The sequence below is a fragment of the Martes martes genome, assembly GCF_963455335.1.
Source record: "Martes martes genome assembly, chromosome: 13".
NCBI lineage: Eukaryota > Metazoa > Chordata > Mammalia > Carnivora > Mustelidae > Martes > Martes martes.
In genome coordinates this window covers 14,117,423-14,137,166 of record NC_137901.1, presented here as the reverse complement: position 1 = coordinate 14,137,166, position 19,744 = coordinate 14,117,423, and the positions used below count along the sequence as shown (strand labels likewise).

Below are 19,744 nucleotides of genomic sequence, written 5' to 3'. Positions count from 1 at the left end.
ATTTAAGGCTCTGTGTATTCCTTTAGCCACATCCTGTGCATTTGCTACATTGTATATTCATTATCATTCAGTTCAAATTGGATTCTCATTTCTATTATTAATTGATCCATGGGTTTTGTTTAATAAGGTAAATTGAGATTTAATTCTCCTGTGTTTTTACAAGTTTTTTGTGGTCTGCTTCTTCTCTTAGTTCTTAAAACACCTATTAAAATTATGATTAGGAATTACCTTTTTTCTCCTTGTAGTTTTTTCAGTCTTTGCTTGGTATATTTTGCAGGTGCCCTCTATCAGGTTGAGGAGGTTCCCTTTTATTGTCAACTGGTTGAGTTTTATCATGAAGGAGTCTAGAATATTGTCAGATGTTTTTTTCTTCCTTAGTTGAGAAGATTGCATGGTTGTTTCTTTTAATCTCTTGATTCATTGTTTTACATTAATGGATTCTTGGACATTAAATCAACCTTTGTATTCTTACAATAAATCCCACTTAGTTATGGTGCATAATTCCTTTTATATGAAGCTAAACTTGGTTTGCTAGCATTTTGTTGAGAATTTTTGCATCCAAGATGAAGGCTAAGCCTGTAGGATAGAAGAAATGATATTATAAGCCATATTTCACCACTCTATTAGGGTAGATTGGACTGAAAGTAGGAGTGGTTAAAAGTTGTTCAAAGGATCAGACTCCCAGATTCCCTTTCCGACTTTGGTAGAATTCTGGAGCTTTACTTTCTAAACTTGGGTTATCACATGTAGCTAAGAACAGGAATGAGTGCTATAATGAGAAGGGGGAAATTAAGTGAAGGCATAATGATGGGAAACTTTGTTACCGTTCCCCTTCTTGGGTCCAAAAATGCTGTCAGTTGGGATTATACCCACAGGGGAAGAAGATAGACAGAAAGTTTGTTTGTGCCCATTTTACCTTAAAGTGAAGTTACTCATGCATGGAAAAAATTGTAATCAGCACTTTCGTGCCCCGGTCTTTAGTGGACATCCCAGGATCACCAACCATTTGAGGAAAACCCTCTAACTTCAGAGACAGAGATGAAAAACATGCATGCAAGAAAGAGGTTCTGGAGGAAACAGAAACAATTCAGGGAGCAGAAGAAAAAGTACAAAAAAAAGCCCCCCAAACACAGTAAAGCAAAAGCTAGCTAAACAAACAAAATCTATAATCTGTGAGATGAGAGAATGGAAAATCAGATAAGATTCAAAAAGGATTAATCTAGATCTAACATGCATATGACAAAAGTCTCATTTAGTAACCAAAGTCCTTACTATAATCTGCAAGGCAATCTAAGATCTGGCTTCCTCCTCCTTCACATCTCAGACCTCATCTTCTACCCTCTCCTTTGCTCACTCTGGACCCACCAGTCTGGCCTCCTTTCCTACCTAGAATGTGATAGGCATACTCTCACCTAGATGGAGCCTTTGCTCAGCCTTTTCCTGGTGTCTAAAACACTTGTTCCTTCATCTCCTTCAGGCTTTTCCTTAAATGTCATTTCCATGAAGACTGCTTGGGATACCTCCATGTAAATTGTAACGTTCTTCACCTTGACCTCCTAGTACCCTATATTTTATTCAATGCTCTTTCCAAAGCCCTGTCACCTCCTAATATACTACATAACTTACCTATTTTTTATATTTATTGTCAAGAAAAAGCTCTCCATAAGGTGGGAATGCTCTCTGTTTGTTCGTGCATTCTTTGTATCTAAAAAAGTGCCTGGCACATAGTAGGTGACAGTAAATATTTGTTGTTTAGTGACCTCCATGCCCGAACATGGGCCAGGAATATTCAGGAAGACATTCAGTTTCTGGTGTGGTCACCAGCTTGGAGGAGCAGCTTAGATCCCTCCACCCTTTCATCACTCACTCAATCTCCCTGAAAAAATGATGTTAACTCTTAGATGCCCATTGTATTCCCAATTACACTTTAGTAACCACAGACCTATACCTGGTCCCTGCTTTTGACATTAAAATAGAGCATCTTACTATTCGCAACGTGGAGAAAGCAAAGCAGCTTTTACTGGGAAAAATGTGTGTGATCATGGAATATATATATATGTTAAATGTATAAATGTACACAAATTTTATTTTTACCATTAGATGGTAGGAAAAACTAAGGGAGAATTGAAGTCAGAGTTAGGAAGGTTAGTGAAAATCAAAATCAGTTACTAGGTTATAGGATTGATGTCCTTTTTTTAAAAGATTTTATTTATTTATTAGAGAGAGAGAGATCATAAGTAAAGAGGCAGGCAGAAAGAGGGGGAAGCAGGCTCCCTGCGGAGCAGAGAGCCCGATGTGGGACCCTGAGATCATAAATGAACCAAAGGCAGAGGCTTAACCCACTGAGCCTCCCAGACACCCCTGACTGAGGTCTTTTAAAACTATTTCTGCACGTAATGTAGCAATCTAATGTGAATTTCTTTAACAAAGTGACTGCTAAAAGTTGACATTTTTAATTAACACTAGTTTGTGGTAATATTAAAAATTAAATTAAAAAGTTTAGATTAAATAATAGTATTTAACTAAATTCATTTTTTTTAAATCAGGTCATTTTAAGTTCCATGATAAAAGAATGTGAACAAAAAGTAGAGAACAAGACTGTCCAAGAGCCTCAAGGGTAAGACATTAATTTTCTTTTTAAGACTTCATATTAACCTTAATTTCTCTGTCTAAATTTTCTATAGATGCGTGTGGTGTTTTATTTTGTGTTACTCGTTAGTCGCTTATTTGGAAGGTAAAAAAATTATTTAAATCAGTGGTTATCAAATGCTAGTTTATAAACCATGTATCAGAATCATCTGGGGAATTTAAAATTTACATCTCTACCCCGTGCTCTGTGCCATCCTCTCAACAGTCTGATTCAGCCTAGAGATCTGTATGTTTAAAAGCTGAAGACAATGGGATAGGTAGCCCGATTTGGGAATCACTGGTCAAAATAGTTTCTTAGAAATTTATGACAAGAATTATAAGGTGTAACTTGATTCACTGCGTAAAGGATTGTAAACTTGTGAATGTTCTATTCACATGCTCCTAACCAAACTAACTTGAATTCAAAGATTCACTGAAGTTAAAATATAAGCATAGATGTCGAAGAGTAAAGGTGGGCATTCAGGAGAGGAAGTAATTTACAGATAGACTGTGTACTCTTACCTCTTATTGATGTAACCTTGAGCAGTTAATCTTAAATGGACTCTGTTAGGCATAAAAAGCTCAAAGGTTTTTCCTTTATAAAGGTGACTACTAGGAATAAGTGTGTCATCCTATCAGGCTAGGTACCCAGACACACACTTAAACCTCTCCACACCCCCAACTTCTTCCACACACACGTACACATACAGCTTTTTACTTCTTACTGTGTGTCAGAAACCTTTCTTGAGCCTCCTGGGATGAGAGGAACTTTCCTGCCGTTGTAGCCATGGAGAGTTAAAACAGTAAAAGTACTTCGATAGACTTCAATTCTGAACACATAATCCATAAAATTAATGCCAAAGCAAATGCTTCTGTTCATTTGTCATATATTTAGGGCTAAGATTATCTGGTGCCTTATCAGTTGAAAATGTAAAAAGTTTGGGGACAAAATTAAGAAGAAGTATATGTGAAATGTATTCTAAATGAAATTTCATTAATTAGCATGCAGGAATTAAGAAAGAGAAAAATACCTTCATAACTTCCCAAGATTGCTTCAGTTGTATGAACGTCCTTTAAAAACAGTTTATTTTTATAATCATATTTTCCCATGTTATTCAAATCTTCTGTATTTTTTTTTAAGTTTTAGATAATTTCAAATAAGCACAGAATAAATAATGTAGTGAATTCCCATGTACTCATCACTCAGCTTCAGTAGTTATCAACTCATGGTCAATTTTATTTCATCCATCCCCCTCCTATATTCCGGTATGCATTTCCGAAAGACCAATGCTATTCTTTAAAACATAAACATAATGTCATTAAAACCAAAATAACTACTTCTTAATATTATCAACTATCTGGCCTGTGTTCAAATTTTTTATTGTTTTATAAATGTCATTAGCAATTTGTTGGTTTTTTTTCTTTACAGTCTGTTTCTTTGAGTCAGGATCCAGAGTTCCATTCATTGCAATTAATTGACATGTCTCTTCAGTCTCTTTTAATCAATAGGTTCCCCTTCTAGCTCATTTTTTTCTTCATGTACTTATTGAAGAAATTGAGTCTTTGTTCTGTAGAGGTCCCCACAGTCTGAATTTGGCCGATTGCATTTCCCTCTTGTTCTAACATGTTCCTCTGTATTTCCTAAATAAATTTGGTGGTTGGGTCTAGATCTAGAGGCTTCATCGTATTCAGTGCATGTTTCTTTATTTTGCAAGACTGCTTCATAGGAGGAGGTGTGTTTTTATCATGAGGGAGACAGTGTCTACTTCTTTCTTTTTTTCAGTGGTATTAGCATCTGTTAATGATCAGTACCTGGCTCTACTAATTGGTTAGCTATTACTAAGTACATTACTCTAATTCTGTCATTCCTTCTTCATTTGTGAGCTAGAATACTTCAGGGAAGAAACCTTCCCCCATATGTACTACAATTACCCAGTGATACAGTTTTTTTATAGTAAAGGCAAGGTAAATGTTCAGTTCTTTATCTTTACCTACCAGTTTTCTAAAATAATGAATTGATTCATCTTCTGATGGTGACTAGTTAGGTACTTTTTTTGCTCAAGTATCATAAACTCATGTATTTTCAAATAGCTGATATAATTCAGTGTATTGCACTTAGTATCTTTTGATGCCCAAATGATCCCATCTTTGGCCATTGTAAGGCTTCTCCAATTGACTTCCCAAGTCCTTTTGACATTAATTTGCAAAATCAAATGGTATGGAGGGAAAGAGAAACATTCTAGGATATAAATAGTTCTGAAGATTAGTCAGGTGTAAGAGGTTCTGCAGACACAGAATAAGAAACGGCAACTGGTTTGATATGAGTTGCAAAAGAAAGATCTGAGATTTTCTTGAAAACTTGCAGGAAAGAGACAATATTACCTTACAAGGCAGCCCATTTCTTTTTTAACAACTCTGTTTTTTACAGATTACTCTTATCCTGAGTTAGTCTCCCTTCCTATTATGTTTCCTCTCTAAAATAGGTTTCATCATCTGGCAGAGAGATGGGGGGTTGTTACAGACCCCTTTGGAAAACTGATAAAAATGTAAACTTTCTCTTCAGAAAAAAATGCTGTAATGTAATGGTTCTCTGTTGGAAAGTTTTGTGTAAAGTAGATGCCTGCATCCTTTATACCGTGTGGAAAGAATCAGAATAACTGAGGTTAGGACAAGGCATCTGTATTTTCAGTACTTCTCCAGGTGACTGTGATGTATATTAGTAGAGCTATACAAATATATGCAGCTATGCAGATATTTATTTATATCTAATTTTTTACATGTAACATTGGTATCTGTTAAGTCTTCTGAATCTACTCTTCTCCAGACTGAACGTCCCAGATGCTTTAACATCTTTGTTGCCCTCTGGTTAGACTATCATTAAAACTTGATAATACTCGGGGCGCCGGGGTGGCTCAGTCGTTAAGCGGTTGCCTTCAGTTCAGGTCATGATCCCAGGGTCCTAGGATGGAGTCCTGCATCAGACTTCCTGCTCAGCGGGAAGCCTGCTTCTCGCTCTCCCACGCCCCCTGCTTGTGTTCCCTCTCTTCCTGTGTCTCTCTCTGTCAAATAAATAAATAAAATCTTAAAAAAAAACCAACTTGATAATACTCAAGTATTATCTGACCCATGAATCCTATTTTTCTCAATGCAAACTAAAATCATACTTACCTTTCAGCTTACAGTTTTGTTCTACAGAAAGAAAACAAAACTGTAAACTTGGTACATTAAGGAAAGGCGTTAGAGAAAATCTAGGACTTGAACTGGGATTTAAAGATTGTTTAGACACCAGATAGAAAGGAAGAGATAAGTTAAAAATGTTTTGAACACAGGGGTGCTTGGGTGGCTCAGTGGGTTAATAAGCCTTCTGACTTCGGCTCAGGTCATGATCTCAGGGATCAATGTGGGATCGAGCCCCACATTGGGCTCTCTGCTCAGCAGGGAGCCTGCTTCCCCCTCTCTCTCTGCCTGCTGCTCTGCCTATGTGTGTTCTCTCTCTCTCTGTCAAATAAATAAATAAAATCTTAAAAAAAAAACAACTTTTTTTAAAAAAATGTTTTGAACACAAACTCAGCAGGCTTGACGCAGGGGGATCTAGAAATTGAGTGTTAATTGTTGGTTAAACACACACACACACACACACGAATAGGTTGCTGTGTTTCTTGAATGCCAAGCACAATTTATCTTGTAGGTAGTAAGTAACCGTTGAAGATTTGTGAGAAGGGATAGGATATGAAAAAGTGATTATTTCAGAAGTTAATCTGATCATGCAAGAAGACCAGATCTAAGACTTGGAATAATTCAGTTGGAAGGTATTGTCAGTGGAAATAAAAATTAATGATAGATGTTTCATAGAATAAAATCAGAGGATTTGATGATTGGTTTTATTATTTTTTTTAAGTTTAATTTATTTAATCTCTACACCCAGTGTGGTGCTCCAACTCATGACCCCAAGACCAAGAGTCACATGCTCTTCTGACTGAGCCAGCCAGGCACTCCTGGTGATGTGTTTTAAATAGAAGACAGGGAGCCATTATATTCACTGTTGGGAGGAAAGGAAAATGTTAAAACCACTAACAAATAAGGAAATAAAAAACGGTGGATCATTTCTAAAGTTAGGAGGGAAAAAAGCTTCATGTTAGCTTATCTAACAAACAACAGTAACAGGACACTTTTTCCAAACTCCTTATGGAGATGATACTTGAAACTTCAAGAGCAAGTTTCAGTAGTAAGTTTTGTAATTGAAGAACCAGGTGCTGAATACCAAAACTTATGGAGGATTACTTTGTGGGAAGAGAATGCAGCAGGAGACAAGTAGACACAAAGGAGAGTCCAGGTTGGTGTACTGGCAGAAGAGCTGTGGGAAGAAGAGATTTTCAAGATGGGAGTCGTGGTCTGGTATTTAACTTAGTAATTCACAGCGCACACCTTTAAGGACTAAGAAAACCAGAAGCACTTGATGGCAGCATTATACTTCATCTGTAGTTTCACTGGACAGGTCCCGGGCTCCTGCACCTCGCCATTCACTGCCCTTGACATGGTCAAACATATTCTCTCCTTTGGTCCTGCAAATGCAATCTGCAAATACAGATTGTAGCAGTAATCGCAATCCATATTTTTCAGTTGAAGAAATTGAATCAGAATAATCTAAAGCATGTTGGCCAAAGCTACAGGCCAGCAAACTGGGTTTATTGTTGGATCACTGAAAAATTGCACTTGATCAATGTTCTATTTGGTATTATGATAAATTAGCAATCTTTAGTAGTTGTTTAGATGTGTTTACTCCCTACACAGAAGGTTGTTCAAAAAGAAAGAAGAAATGGATTTGAAATCGTTGATTGAAACTAAATGCAAGTGGCAGTTGAGGACATTGTGCCCTGTCCTCCCAAAAGTAATATGTCATAGGATTGTTATCAGAACAGTTTATAAAACCTCACTATGATTTAATATACTCATTTGTGAAAATAGGGATAATATCTATCTTCCAGGGTTGCTATAAGAATTAAGCGAAGTGATGGTGATGAGAAGAAGAGTAACTACTAATAGTTACAGCATGTTTTTACGTGCCTGGCACTACTAATAAGCACTATGTACACATGTATAATTCTTAATAGACCTATGAGGTAGGTAATAGACTTATCTCCATTTTACAGATGAGAATTACTTTACAGATGAGATCAAATAACTTGCCCAGGGTCACAAAGCTGCCAAATGACAGAGCCAAGATTCAGTCTCACTGCAGACTGGCTTCTAACCACTACACCATACTATTTCCTTTAATATAAACAATGAACGTGAAGCTCCTAACCTAGTATGGTCTATAAAACCTCCTGTCTGTAAATACTAGCTTCCCCTTTGTGATACCAGCTCAGAATGTATTTATTAACATTATTACTACTGAAGAAATGAAAAAATGGATATTCTAGTTTTTTAATTGCTTTACTTGAATTTTAAAATTTCTTTCCTAGCTCAATGTCAATTGCTGCAAGCTTAGTGAGTGAAGATACAAAGACCAAGTTTTTGAACAAAATGGGCCAGTTGACAACATCAGGTGCCATGTTGGCCAATGTGTTTCAGAGAAAGAAGTAAAAGCAGGAAGGAAGCCCCCAGTAAACACTAAGATGGACTCAAGCAGACTGGTTCCTTGTACTTGAAGTACTTGCCTTTTTTATTTCCTTGTTTTATGTTCTTGCATTATAATTTTATCCTAACCTCCAAAGATATTTGCACTGCTTTTGATTATTGCTGTATATCTGTTAATTTTGGAGTTATAACTGTGGTGATAGAAAACTGGGTTTATAGTCTGTACCAAGTCCCTCTTCTATGTTCTTGTCTTTCAGAATAATTTTTTTTTTACATATATATATATATATATATATATATATAGTGAAGAGTTGGTTTTTTTTTTTAATTTTTGGATGGGATATTAGCAAATATCTGTATTATACACTAAGCTATTACAATGGTACTTAAAATAATGTAAATTTGAAGTCATTGTTATAAAGTAATAAAAGTGGAGATTACTTAAGTATTTAAATTATGAAAGAATAATGCAGACTTTTTATTGTTTCTTAACTGACTAGAAAGAGCCACCAGCATTACTCTGTGCCTTTGGGACTTCAGTTTTTGTGTCTGTAGGAATTGTGTGCATTCCATTCACACAGTATTTTATAATGCTGTGATGAATTTGAGTTACAGATCCTACAGTAAGTAGATTATAATGAAACCTTCCACATTTCAGAGCTCTCATGAATATTCTTTAAGTGCTATTCAAACCTCCCAGCACTTACATGCATATAATGGACTTACCTGAGGGAAGACAGCACATAAACACGGTGGGTAGTAACCAAGGTGAATTTTGCAAACTGATATATAGTAGATTTAAATACTCAAAAGTAAATGTAGGTAAGAAGAGCTAATAATTGTGAAATTCTTTCCCAAATTTAAGTACACAGGAAAATATGGTTTGAATTTGAAATTTAACACTTACTTATATAAAATATTTTATTTAAAATATTTTCTAATGATTTTGATTTCAGAGATTATCTTTTCATTCTGTGTGTTACAAAGAAGTACCGAAAAGTTAAGGACATTTTGGGGGCTGCTTTTTTCCCTCTAAACTAAAACTGACATTAGCTAAATTACTGTTGGTTAGTTAACACCTTGTCCCTTACAGTCAGTGACTATTCTTGTGTTTGATATATATTACATAGAGTCTTAAGTCAGTGTACAGCTCCACTGGAATTGGACAGTTGTCTCTGCAGTAATGCAACTTGAAGTAGAAAAGAGTGGGACTGGACATAGAAGGGGATGATTGGTTTGAGGGGGTAATGTGAGGCCTTTTTGAAAAATGAATATTTTGGTAAAGAGAATTCTTGTTTGAGCACAGTTGATGCATATAGGTGATTCTCGTGTTTGTTGTATAAACTGTTTTAATACACTTGGAACATAGTTGGATTACATTCACTTCTGGAAAAACTAGCTTACCACACAGTCAAGCTTATAAAATGAGTTGCCATAAACAAAGCCATTTAAAAAGTTCATTCTGAAATTATTTCTTTTACCTGTAGTGACACAATTGTTAAAATTAGTCTTTCAGAAACTGTTGGATTCTAGGCATTCCTGAGAAATTGAAAGTGGCTACCTTTCATGTCAAAAATGTTGATCTATTATAAATAAAATGTTTTTGCATATTTGTTTTTGTTTTGTTTCTGGCTATGTGTATTTATTTTCATTTTGAAGCACTATATATTCTGTATCCAAGCAAAAGGAAATGAGAAAGAATGTATTCATTAAAATGTACTATGTTATTTAAGGAATATAATTTATATAAATTACCTATTTAATTTACTTTTACTAAAAAAAGATTGTTGCTCTAAAATGAATATATTTCAGAGACAGTTTAAAGGAACTGTTATGGCTCTCATTTGCTTTGAAATACAGTAAAATAAATATATTCGTTACCAAATGTATGAATATAAATATTTTTATTGTGATAATTTTTATCAGTTTGTGAATCCATTTGTCTAAATGCTAGTGTTTTCTTTAAAAGGCAACATCTAGTAAGATACACAGTATATTTCAAGGGAGTCTCCCTTATTATGCTGTTAAGTATCTTAATGTCAGTAAGACTTCATGTTTATTTTCACAATGATTTTTAAGGCAAACTATGATTCTTTAAAGACCAGATAGACTAATCACACTAATCACTGAAACTGAGTTCTTCCAAAACAGGCCATAAAATTCCCATACTCACTCTTTTTACACAGAAATAAAAACAGTACAGATTTAAATATTTGACTTAACAAAAAACTAAGTTTGCAAAGTAAACTTGATTTAAAGCTAATTTGAAATTATGCCTGTGTTTCTAAAGCAAGCCAGAAATTAAAAATTTTCAGAAACCCAGAAATGCCATAGCTAGCAATTTTGCTGAATTACTCCAAGAACTATGCTTGAATGATAGCAGTATCTAACTTTATATGTGGATGTCCTTGACTTCATTTGTTTGCACCAGTCACCCCTTTTGAAAGATTACTTTGCTAAACACCAAACAGACTTGCAGCCTGAATGAAATTGCAAATAATTTTAATAGAGTCTCGATTCAAGTTGCTATCAAATTCCTTTTTTAACAGGAAAGAAATACTGGTTCAAATAAATAGTCTCTGATAAAGTTTGGGGAGATGAAATGGCTATGTATTGATTTGTCTTGTCATGATCCCAATTTTTAAAATAACCTATTTTAGACCATTATTTGAACTTTAAGGACAGAACTATCTCCAGACATCACCTTGTTGATCTTTGAACTGTGAGAGCTAACTACAGTGAACATTTTGTGCTAGTTACCAATTCCTTAACTATTTTTGTATAAAGAATGTATGTTTGAAGAGTTTTGTAATTAGCAATTCTAATTCCAGAAATTCTCCAGATTGGCTAGGTCACAAAATTCCAACTTTGTCTTGGATGTTAACTCTTTTATAAGCAAACTATGAAATAAATTTAGCTTTTCATATGAATAGATATGTGTTCGAAAGTTCTCATGTAACTTTACAGTAAGCTTGTTTTCATTACTATTTTATTTCAGTATGTTTAAAAAATAATAGATTAAAGGTGTTTGCTAGTAATAAAAAATAATGTATCCGGTAGATTTCTGCATCTTGGCAAAATAATTGTATTTTAGGCTATTTTCACACTACAAATGGATGTTCTGCATGCATTTTGTCTAGAATTTGCACTCCAGTCACAATCTCTGAGTGGCACAGCAGTCTTTCAGATTTTCCCATCAGAACTAAGCACAGGAAACTTTGCTTTCTTTATAGTTTACTTTGTTTGCATGTTTAAGAAAAATCTTTAAAAATTCCTGTTCACTGTAAGACCACACCAATCATAAAGTACATGATAGATAATGCGAACTCAACACAATATAAGCGATAATATATAACTATACTATATATAGTATATGTATATTATATGTAATATATAAATATATATATTTAAGTGATAGTATATAAATAATTTTGATAGTATATAAATATTTCCTTCGGTTCAGGGTGGTGACAGTTGTAAATTATTTACTTTCCTTAAGAGTCTTCAGTAATAGCTGTAAAATTCTGTCCAAAGCATATCTATATAGAAAAGTATATTATTGGGGTGCCTGGGTGGCTCAGTTGTTAAGCGTCTGCCTTGGGCTCAGGTCATGATCCCAGGGTCGTGGGATCGAGCCCCACATCGGGCTCCCTCCTTGTCAGGAAGCCTGTTTCTCCCTCTCCCACTTACCCTGCTTGTGTTCCCTCTCTCGCTGTATCTCTGTCAAATAAATAAATAAAATCCTTTTTAAAAAAAGAAAGAAAGAAAGAAAAGTATATTACTATTTTAATATCCTTTTAATACATTAAAGACTAATCCATTATATTTATTTCAGTTAGATCATTGCATTAATAGATTTCTTGAGGGATTTCAGTGTAGTAAAATTTATGTTGTCTTTAAGCCGGCATTTTGTGTTATATGTAATAGATATTAAATTTTTCATCAGTGATTGTTATTTAGGGTTATCATTTGTTGACAGTCTACTTTTCAAAATTTTTAGGGGCACCTAGGTGGCTCAGATGGTTAAGCTTCTGACTTTGGCTCAGGTCATGATCTCCAGGTTCTGGGATCAAGCCCCATGTCCAACTCCCAGCTCAGCAGGGAGTCTGTTTCTCCTTCTGCCTCTGCCTCCCCCCTGCTTGTGCTCTCTCTTTGTCTCTCTCTCAAATGAATAAACTCTTAAAATAAATAAAATAAATTTAAAAATAAAATTTTTAAGAACTATTATTACTGGAAAAACAACCTCTTTTTAAATTGTTGGCATTTCCAACCTTAGATATTTTTAGGATATGCATTTTCAATGAAGCTGAGAATGTTATAAGTATCTTATGTAACATATACATTGCTAAGTAAATCTAATGATTTCTCATTGACTATAGTTTTATAGATGCTTTATCTACATTTCTGATAAATGACAATTCTTTAAATTTTTAGCTTCCTCTATTCATAAATCTCCCTGTCATGTATTAAGTATTGAACCTAAGGTGAATGCTTTTCATAATGTAAATCATTTCCTAATTTCATTTTTATATGAATTTTATAAATATCGTTTCCTTTCTAGCAAGTTCTTTTTTGTCTTAGAATCAAAAAGCATGGAAATAATAACATGCTCTCTATTCCTTACAGGACTTAATGAAAATTACACAATAGTAAACCTGAAAGTATGTTAGCACTTAGTATCAGGAAGGTTCAAATTGGATTTAAAATAAGCCCCTGAATAACTAAAGCATGGGTAACTGTATAACCTCCTCCCCCATACTTCTGCTTTCTAGTAAGTGTATAGGTTACCATGACATGCATCATTTACCTAAAATTACAGTAGAAGGCAGAAACCACTTTTGATTGTTACTTTTGCCTACTTTAACCATTCCCAGAGTTTCCAACCTAGTGAAGACTGGTAAGGTAATTGTACTTTTTGCTTACCAAAACTTGAAATTAATTTTTTTCAAAAGCCTAATAAGTAAATTAGTCCAATAAATTAATTTTTATTACATTATTTAGATTTTATAAAATATTTTATTTACCCTTTGCAACTTCACTCGTGTCTTTTAGTATATATTTGATTCTTATAGTAATTTACAGCTTTCTTTGGTATTTTATTTGAAGTTCCTTATAACTGAACTTTTCATACTAAGGGAAGAAAAATAAGAACTGCCATTTCTTGAAAATAATTGGTTCCTAGTGTTATCTAAGAGAAGGAAACTCTTCAGTTAACCGTTGACCATTGATTTTAAAAGTCAACCTGGTTTCTTGAAAACGTTACAAAAGTTTTCACATCTTAGGAGGTAAATGCTACATACCAAATTTGGAGACCATTTTGTTCTGTCATACTACTGAAGGCACGGTGTTGTAGTGTAGTAACCCTCAAGAAAATCATGGAGAGGCGACAGACTAGAAATGGATAAATCTCCTGATTTTAAAAAATGAGAAGCCAAAAGATAAGACAAAATATGGACTACCATTCTAAATCTATATAAAGCCTCTTCAGGTTGGCCTTTTCTGACTACTCAGTCCAAAGTAACCCCTATAATTCCCTAAGATCTCCCTGTTTTTTTCTTTCATAATTATTCTTCTCAGTACTCATTTTCTTGTTTTTTATTGTCTGTCTCTTTCACTAGACTCAGCTCCATGAGAGAGAATGTTGTCTATCCTTTTCAACCAATATGTCTCCGGTATTTGAAGAATGCCTGGTGTATGATAAGTACTCAACATTAACTGAATGAATTAATGAATTGTGAGCTTGATACCAATTCCGTGCAAGTTTGCCAATTAGATTAAAAGGATGAGACCCCCAGAACAGGATGAATTTACTGAGCCTACATGCCAAACTAACCTACAGTCCTTTTCATAGAGCTATTACATGTTGTTGATCAGGAGGATTGTGTAGTCTTGTGCATATTTTGGCCTCAGCAAAATATTTGACTTTGTTCCTCATAATGTCCTTATTTATATCCAAGGTAGAATATATGGAATAAATAAAAGTGCAAAAAAGAATTGTGCCATGTGTGTATGGTCTAAAAAGCTCTGCAGAGTTTATACTCATATCTGGCTCTCCACGCAGCACCTCTTACCAACAAACCTCACCAAGTCTTCCAAGTGATCTGTCAGTGTAGAGAAGCCATCCCTTTTTAAAGATTGTAAAGTCATTCACCATTCAGCATACACCTGTGGAGGACCTGTTTTGTGCTAAGCATGAACGAGACTGACAAGACAGAGCTTAACAGCTGGACAAGGAAACAAACAGGTTGAGAAAGTAGGGCTGAGGAAGATGTACTTTAGTTAGGGGGATTATCTTTATGGTTTGCTTTGAAGACATCTGTGAGGTAACATTTTACCTGAAAACCAGGAAGAATAGGCTTTAAACATGTTTTCACATAAGAGAAAAAAGAGCAGTATGTGCACAGGCAATGAGATGAGAAACAGTGTTGTTGTGTTCAAGGAACTGGGGAAAAAATGACCAATATGGTTGAGACAGTATCAAAAGATGAAGTTGGAGATGGATATAGCCAGATCATAGAGAGCTTTGTACACTATGATTAGAAATTAGAAAGGGGAGCCTTTGAATAGTTGTAGTAGAATGGCTTAATCCAATTTATATTGGATATACTTGTGCTTTGTAAGATGTTTTTAAAAAGGAGATGAGTAGAGGCTGAAGGCAGAACCCACCGAATGCAGTAGCCTGAGCAAGAGAGGACGGTAGCCTGAGCAAAAATGGAGGGAAAGGATCAGATCTGCAACATAGTCGGAAGCAGAACTGGCCTGACAGTTTGAGTGTGAAGAGGGAAGGAAAGGGGTAAACCAAACATGTTGCTGAGATTTCTGACCGCAATAACAGAATAAAATAATGGGTGCTGACAATAGTGAGGAAGTAAAGAACAAGTTTGGGGGGTTAATCTACATTTTTGTTCTAGATATGTTAAATTCAAGATATCTGAGCGCTACCTATGGAAATGTTAAGGAAGAAGTTAGTTATCTAATGAACTATTGGGATTTCATCAAGATCAAAAGCTTTTGCACAGCAAAGGAAACACTCAACAAAACCAAAAGACAACTGACAGAATGGGAGAAGATATTTGCAAACGACATATCAGATAAAGGGCTAGTATCCAAAATCTATAAAGAACTTATCAAACTCAACACCCAAAGAACAAATAATCCAATCAAGAAATGGGCAGAGGACATGAACAGACATTTCTGCAAAGAAGACATCCAGATGGCCAACAGACACATGGAAAAGTGCTCCACATCACTCGAAGGCATCAGGGAAATACAAACCAAAACCACAATGAGATACCACCTCACACCAGTCAGAATGGCTAAAATTAACAATTCAGGAAATGACAGATGCTGGCGAGGATGCAGAGAAAGGGGAACCCTCCTACACTGTTGGTGGGAATGCAAGCTGGTGTAACCACTCTGAAAAACAGCATGGACGTTCCTCAAAAAGTCGAAAATAGAACTACCCTGCGACCCAGCAATCGCATTACTGGGTATTTACCCTAGAGATACAAATGTAGTGATCCGAAGGGGCACGTGCACCCAAATGTTTATAGCAGCAATGTCCACAATAGCCAAACTATGGGAAGAACCTAGATGTCCATCAACAGATGAATGGATAAAGAAGATGTGGTGTATATATATATATATATATATATATATATATATACACACACACACACACACAATGGAAAATACTATGCAGCCATCAAAAGAAATGAAATCTTGGCATTTGCAATGATGTGGACAGAAGTAGAGGGTATTATGCTGAGCAAAATAAGTCAATCAGAGAAAGGCAATTATCATATCTCCCTGGTATGAGGAAGTTGAGAGACAATGTGGGGGGCTTGAGGGGTAGGGAAGGAAAAAATGAAACAAGATGGGATCGGGAGGGAGACAAACCATAAGAGACTCTTAATCTCACAAAACAAACTGAAGGTTGCTGGGGGAAAGGGGGTAGGGAGAGGGTGGTTGGGTTATGAACATTGGGGAGGGTATGTGCCATGGTAAGTGCTGTGAAGTGTGTAAACCTGGCGATTCACAGACCTGTACCCCTGGGGTTAATAATATATGTTAATAAAAAAATTTTTTTTAAGTTAAATGGACCTCAGGCTAGACTCTGGAGTCATCAATATTTGGATAAAGCCATGGGACTATATGAGATGGCCTGGGGAGAGAGGAACTGTGGAGAAGATGATCCAAATCTGAACTCTGGGACACTCTCCATACTTCAAAATCCAACAGAGCAAGAACAACTACTCAAAGAATTGGAAGGAGTATACAGTGAGATAGGAGGGAAACCAAGAGAGTGGTTTCATGGAAGCAAAGAACCTTTTTTTTTTTTTTTAAGATTTTATTTATTTATTTGACAGAGATCACAAGTAGGCAGAGAGGCAGGCAGAGAGAGGAGGAAGCAGGCTCCCTGCTGAGCAGAGAGCCCGATGCGGGGCTCGATTCCAGGACCCTGAGATCATGATCTGAGCCGAAGGCAGAGGCTTAACCCACTGAGCCACCCAGGCGCCCCAGCAAAGAACCTTCTAAGGAGGGTCAGTTTCTACTCATAGGTAGAGATGAGGAGATGAGGATAGATCTGAAACCCACTGGAAGATAACCTCAACACTAGTTTCAGTGCATTGATAGGAATGCAAACCTGATTGGAGTGGGTGAAAGAGAGACTGTGACTAAAGATGACAGCTCTTTTAAGACATTTTGCCATGAAAGGGAGAAGAGCTACTGGCAACCAGAAAATAACAGGAGGTCATTTTAGGTTTTTTTAGTCTTATTTTGTAATAGGAGAAATCAGATCGTGTTCGCGAATGAGAATAAGCCAGTAAAATGAAAGAAGATGATGATGCAGCAGCAGTAACAAGCAGAAATTGTGCAACCAAAGTCCTTGGGAAGACGGAGAGGTTGAGATTCAGAGAACAAATAGAGGGACTGACCTCCATTATAATAGGGGAGAAGGCAGAGGACAGATGCGCGTGGAGGTGATTGGGTAGATTTAGTGGTGGGAAGATTAGGGGGTTTCCACTTAATTCCTTCTATCTTCTCAGTGAAGTATGAAGCATGGAAATCAACTTGGCTGGCATCTACAAAGTGTTAAATGTTGGAGGAGAAAGAAGGTAGACATGGTTGTCTGTGAATGGCAGGATGAATTACTGAGGGAATTGCAGGATTGCTAAGCAATTTTGAAAGCCCATTTGAGAACAGTAATTATGAATTGAAAGAGAGCTAGTTAACACAAGTGAATTCTTTTTCTCCAGCCAGGAGCAACTACCTATTCAAGAGCAGGTGTGAAGCATCAGAGAAGTATAAACAGGGCTGGGTTTTTCTAGATGCTTGAGGAGGAGAAAGGACAAGGACTTGACAGCTACTTGTGAAGCAATGACTATAGCGATGGACCATAGAACCCAAACTGGAGAAGGGGAGAAAGGAAATACTGGAGTGAGGGGGGAAATGAAAATCTGAGGGATGGGTCCCAATAACATTTTAAAAATACGTTTTAGTGAAACTATTCAAGTAGGTGAACTGGAAAGATACTTCTTTGGGGAGTAAAAATGAAAAGCAAATAAGATACCTGTCCTACCTCCAGGCTGTAAGGTACAGAAGTTTTTTAGAACAAAAATGAAAAGCCTCCATTTTGAAGCTTAGCAGGGAAGGTGGTGTCTTAGGGCGAGCCAGGATTCAATTACACTTGACCCTTGGACAACATGGGGTTGAACTGCACAAATCCACTTATACATGGAATTCTTTTACAGTCTAGAACTGTAAATGTATTTTTTCTTCCTTATGAATTTCTTAATAACATTGTTTTTTCTCTAGCTTACTATATTATAAGAATATGGCATATTATACATGTAACATACAAAATATGTGTTAGTCAACTGTTTATGTTATTGGTAAGGCTTTCAGTCAATAGTGGGCTGTTAGTAGTTAGGTTTGAGGGAAGTCAAAAATTATATGCAGATTTTTGACTGTGTGGGGGTCTGTTCATGGGACATACTGGTCTGTAGTTTTCTTGTAATGTCTATGTCTAGTTTTAGTATTAGGGTAATGCTGGCCTCAGAAAATGAGTTAAGTATTCCCTCAGTTTCTATCTTCTGAAAGATCGCAGAAAATTGGTATAATATCTTCCTTAAATTTTGATAAGAATTTATCAGTGAACACATCTGGACCTAGTGCTATTTTGGAAAGTTCTTGATATTTTGATTCAATTTCTTTAATAAATATAGGCCTATTCTGATTCTGAGTTTTGGCAGATTGTATCAAGGAATTGATTAGTTTCTTCTTTTTTAAGTTATCTCTATACCCAATGTGGGGCTTGAACTCACCACCCCAAGATCAAGAGTCATGTGCTCTACCAACTGAGCCAGCCAGGCACCCTGGAATTGGTCCATTTCATCTAAATTGTCAAATGTGTGTGCATAGAGTTGTTGACGGTATTCCTTTATTATTATCCTTTTAATGTCCATGGACTCTGTAGTTATGTCCACATCCTCTTTCATTTCTGATAGTAGTAATTTGTGTCTTCTCTCTCTCTCTCTCTCTGTTTTTCTTAGTTAACCTGGCTAGTGGCCTCCTGGTTTTATTGATCTTTTCAAAGAACCAGCTTTTGATTATGTTTATTTTTTCTGTTGATTTCCTGTTTTCAATTTCATTGTTTTTGGTTTGTTTGTGGTTCTAACTCTTATTGTTTCTTTCTTCTTTTTACTTTGGATTTAATTTGTTCTTTTTGTAGTTTCTTTTCTTTTTTTTTTTTAATTTTATTTATTTATTTGACAGAGGGAGAGAGATCACAGGTAGGCAGAGAGGCAGGCAGGGAGAGAGGGGGAAGCAGGCTCCCCGCTGAGCAGAGAGCCTAATGCGGGGCTCGGATCCCAGGACCCTGAGATCATGACCTGAACCGAAGGCAGAGGCTTTAACCCACTGAGCCACCCAGGCACCCCCCTTTATGTAGTTTCTTAAGGTAGAAGCTTAGGTGACTGATTTTAGATCTTCTTTTTCTGATCTGTGTATTCAATGCTTTAAGCTTCCCACTAAGTACAGTTTTGCCACCTCCCACAAATTTTAATAAGCTGTGTTTTCATTTTCATTTAGTTTAAAATATTTTGTACTTTCTCTTGAGATTTCTTCTTTGACCCTATGCATTATGTAGAATTTTTTATTAGTCTTCACATATTTTGGGATATTCCATTTATCTTTCTGTTACTGATTTCTAGTTTAATTCCATTGTGATCTGAGAGCTGACATTTTCTGATTTCCATTCTTTTGAATTTGTTAAGATGTGTTTTATGGCCCAGAATATGGTCTATCGTGGTGAATGTTCCATGTGAGCTTGTGAAGAATGTGTTTTCTGCTGTCACTGGATGAAGTAGTTTCCAGATGTCAATTATATCCAGTTGATAGATGATGTTATTGAGTTCAACTATGTCCATACTGATTTTATGTCCATTTTTGAGACGGTTGAGGTCTCCAACTGTAATAATGGATTCATCTATTTCTTTTTTTTTTTTTTTTTTACATATAATGTATTATTAGC

General features: G+C 35.8%; 1 protein-coding gene across 5 annotated transcripts in view; it reads left to right on the top strand.

The window, feature by feature from the left end:
* Positions 1 to 14,193, top strand: part of RELCH (RAB11 binding and LisH domain, coiled-coil and HEAT repeat containing) — a 118,124-nt gene extending 103,931 nt beyond the window's left edge. For 3 of the 5 annotated variants that reach the window (XR_013967824.1, XM_080821046.1, XM_080821045.1), the window contains 2 exons: positions 2,547 to 2,617; positions 13,827 to 14,193. Coding sequence is in view for 4 of the 5 variants with exons in the window: in XM_080821046.1 (XP_080677172.1) it covers positions 2,547 to 2,617; positions 13,827 to 13,923 (168 nt within the window). In the remaining variant the exon portion in view is untranslated. Of the gene's footprint in view, positions 1 to 2,546; positions 2,618 to 8,093; positions 8,352 to 13,826 lie in introns of those variants that run through there. The other 2 variants (XM_080821044.1, XM_080821043.1) reach the window with 1 other exon arrangement.
* The last annotated feature ends 5,551 nt before the right edge of the window (positions 14,194 to 19,744 follow it).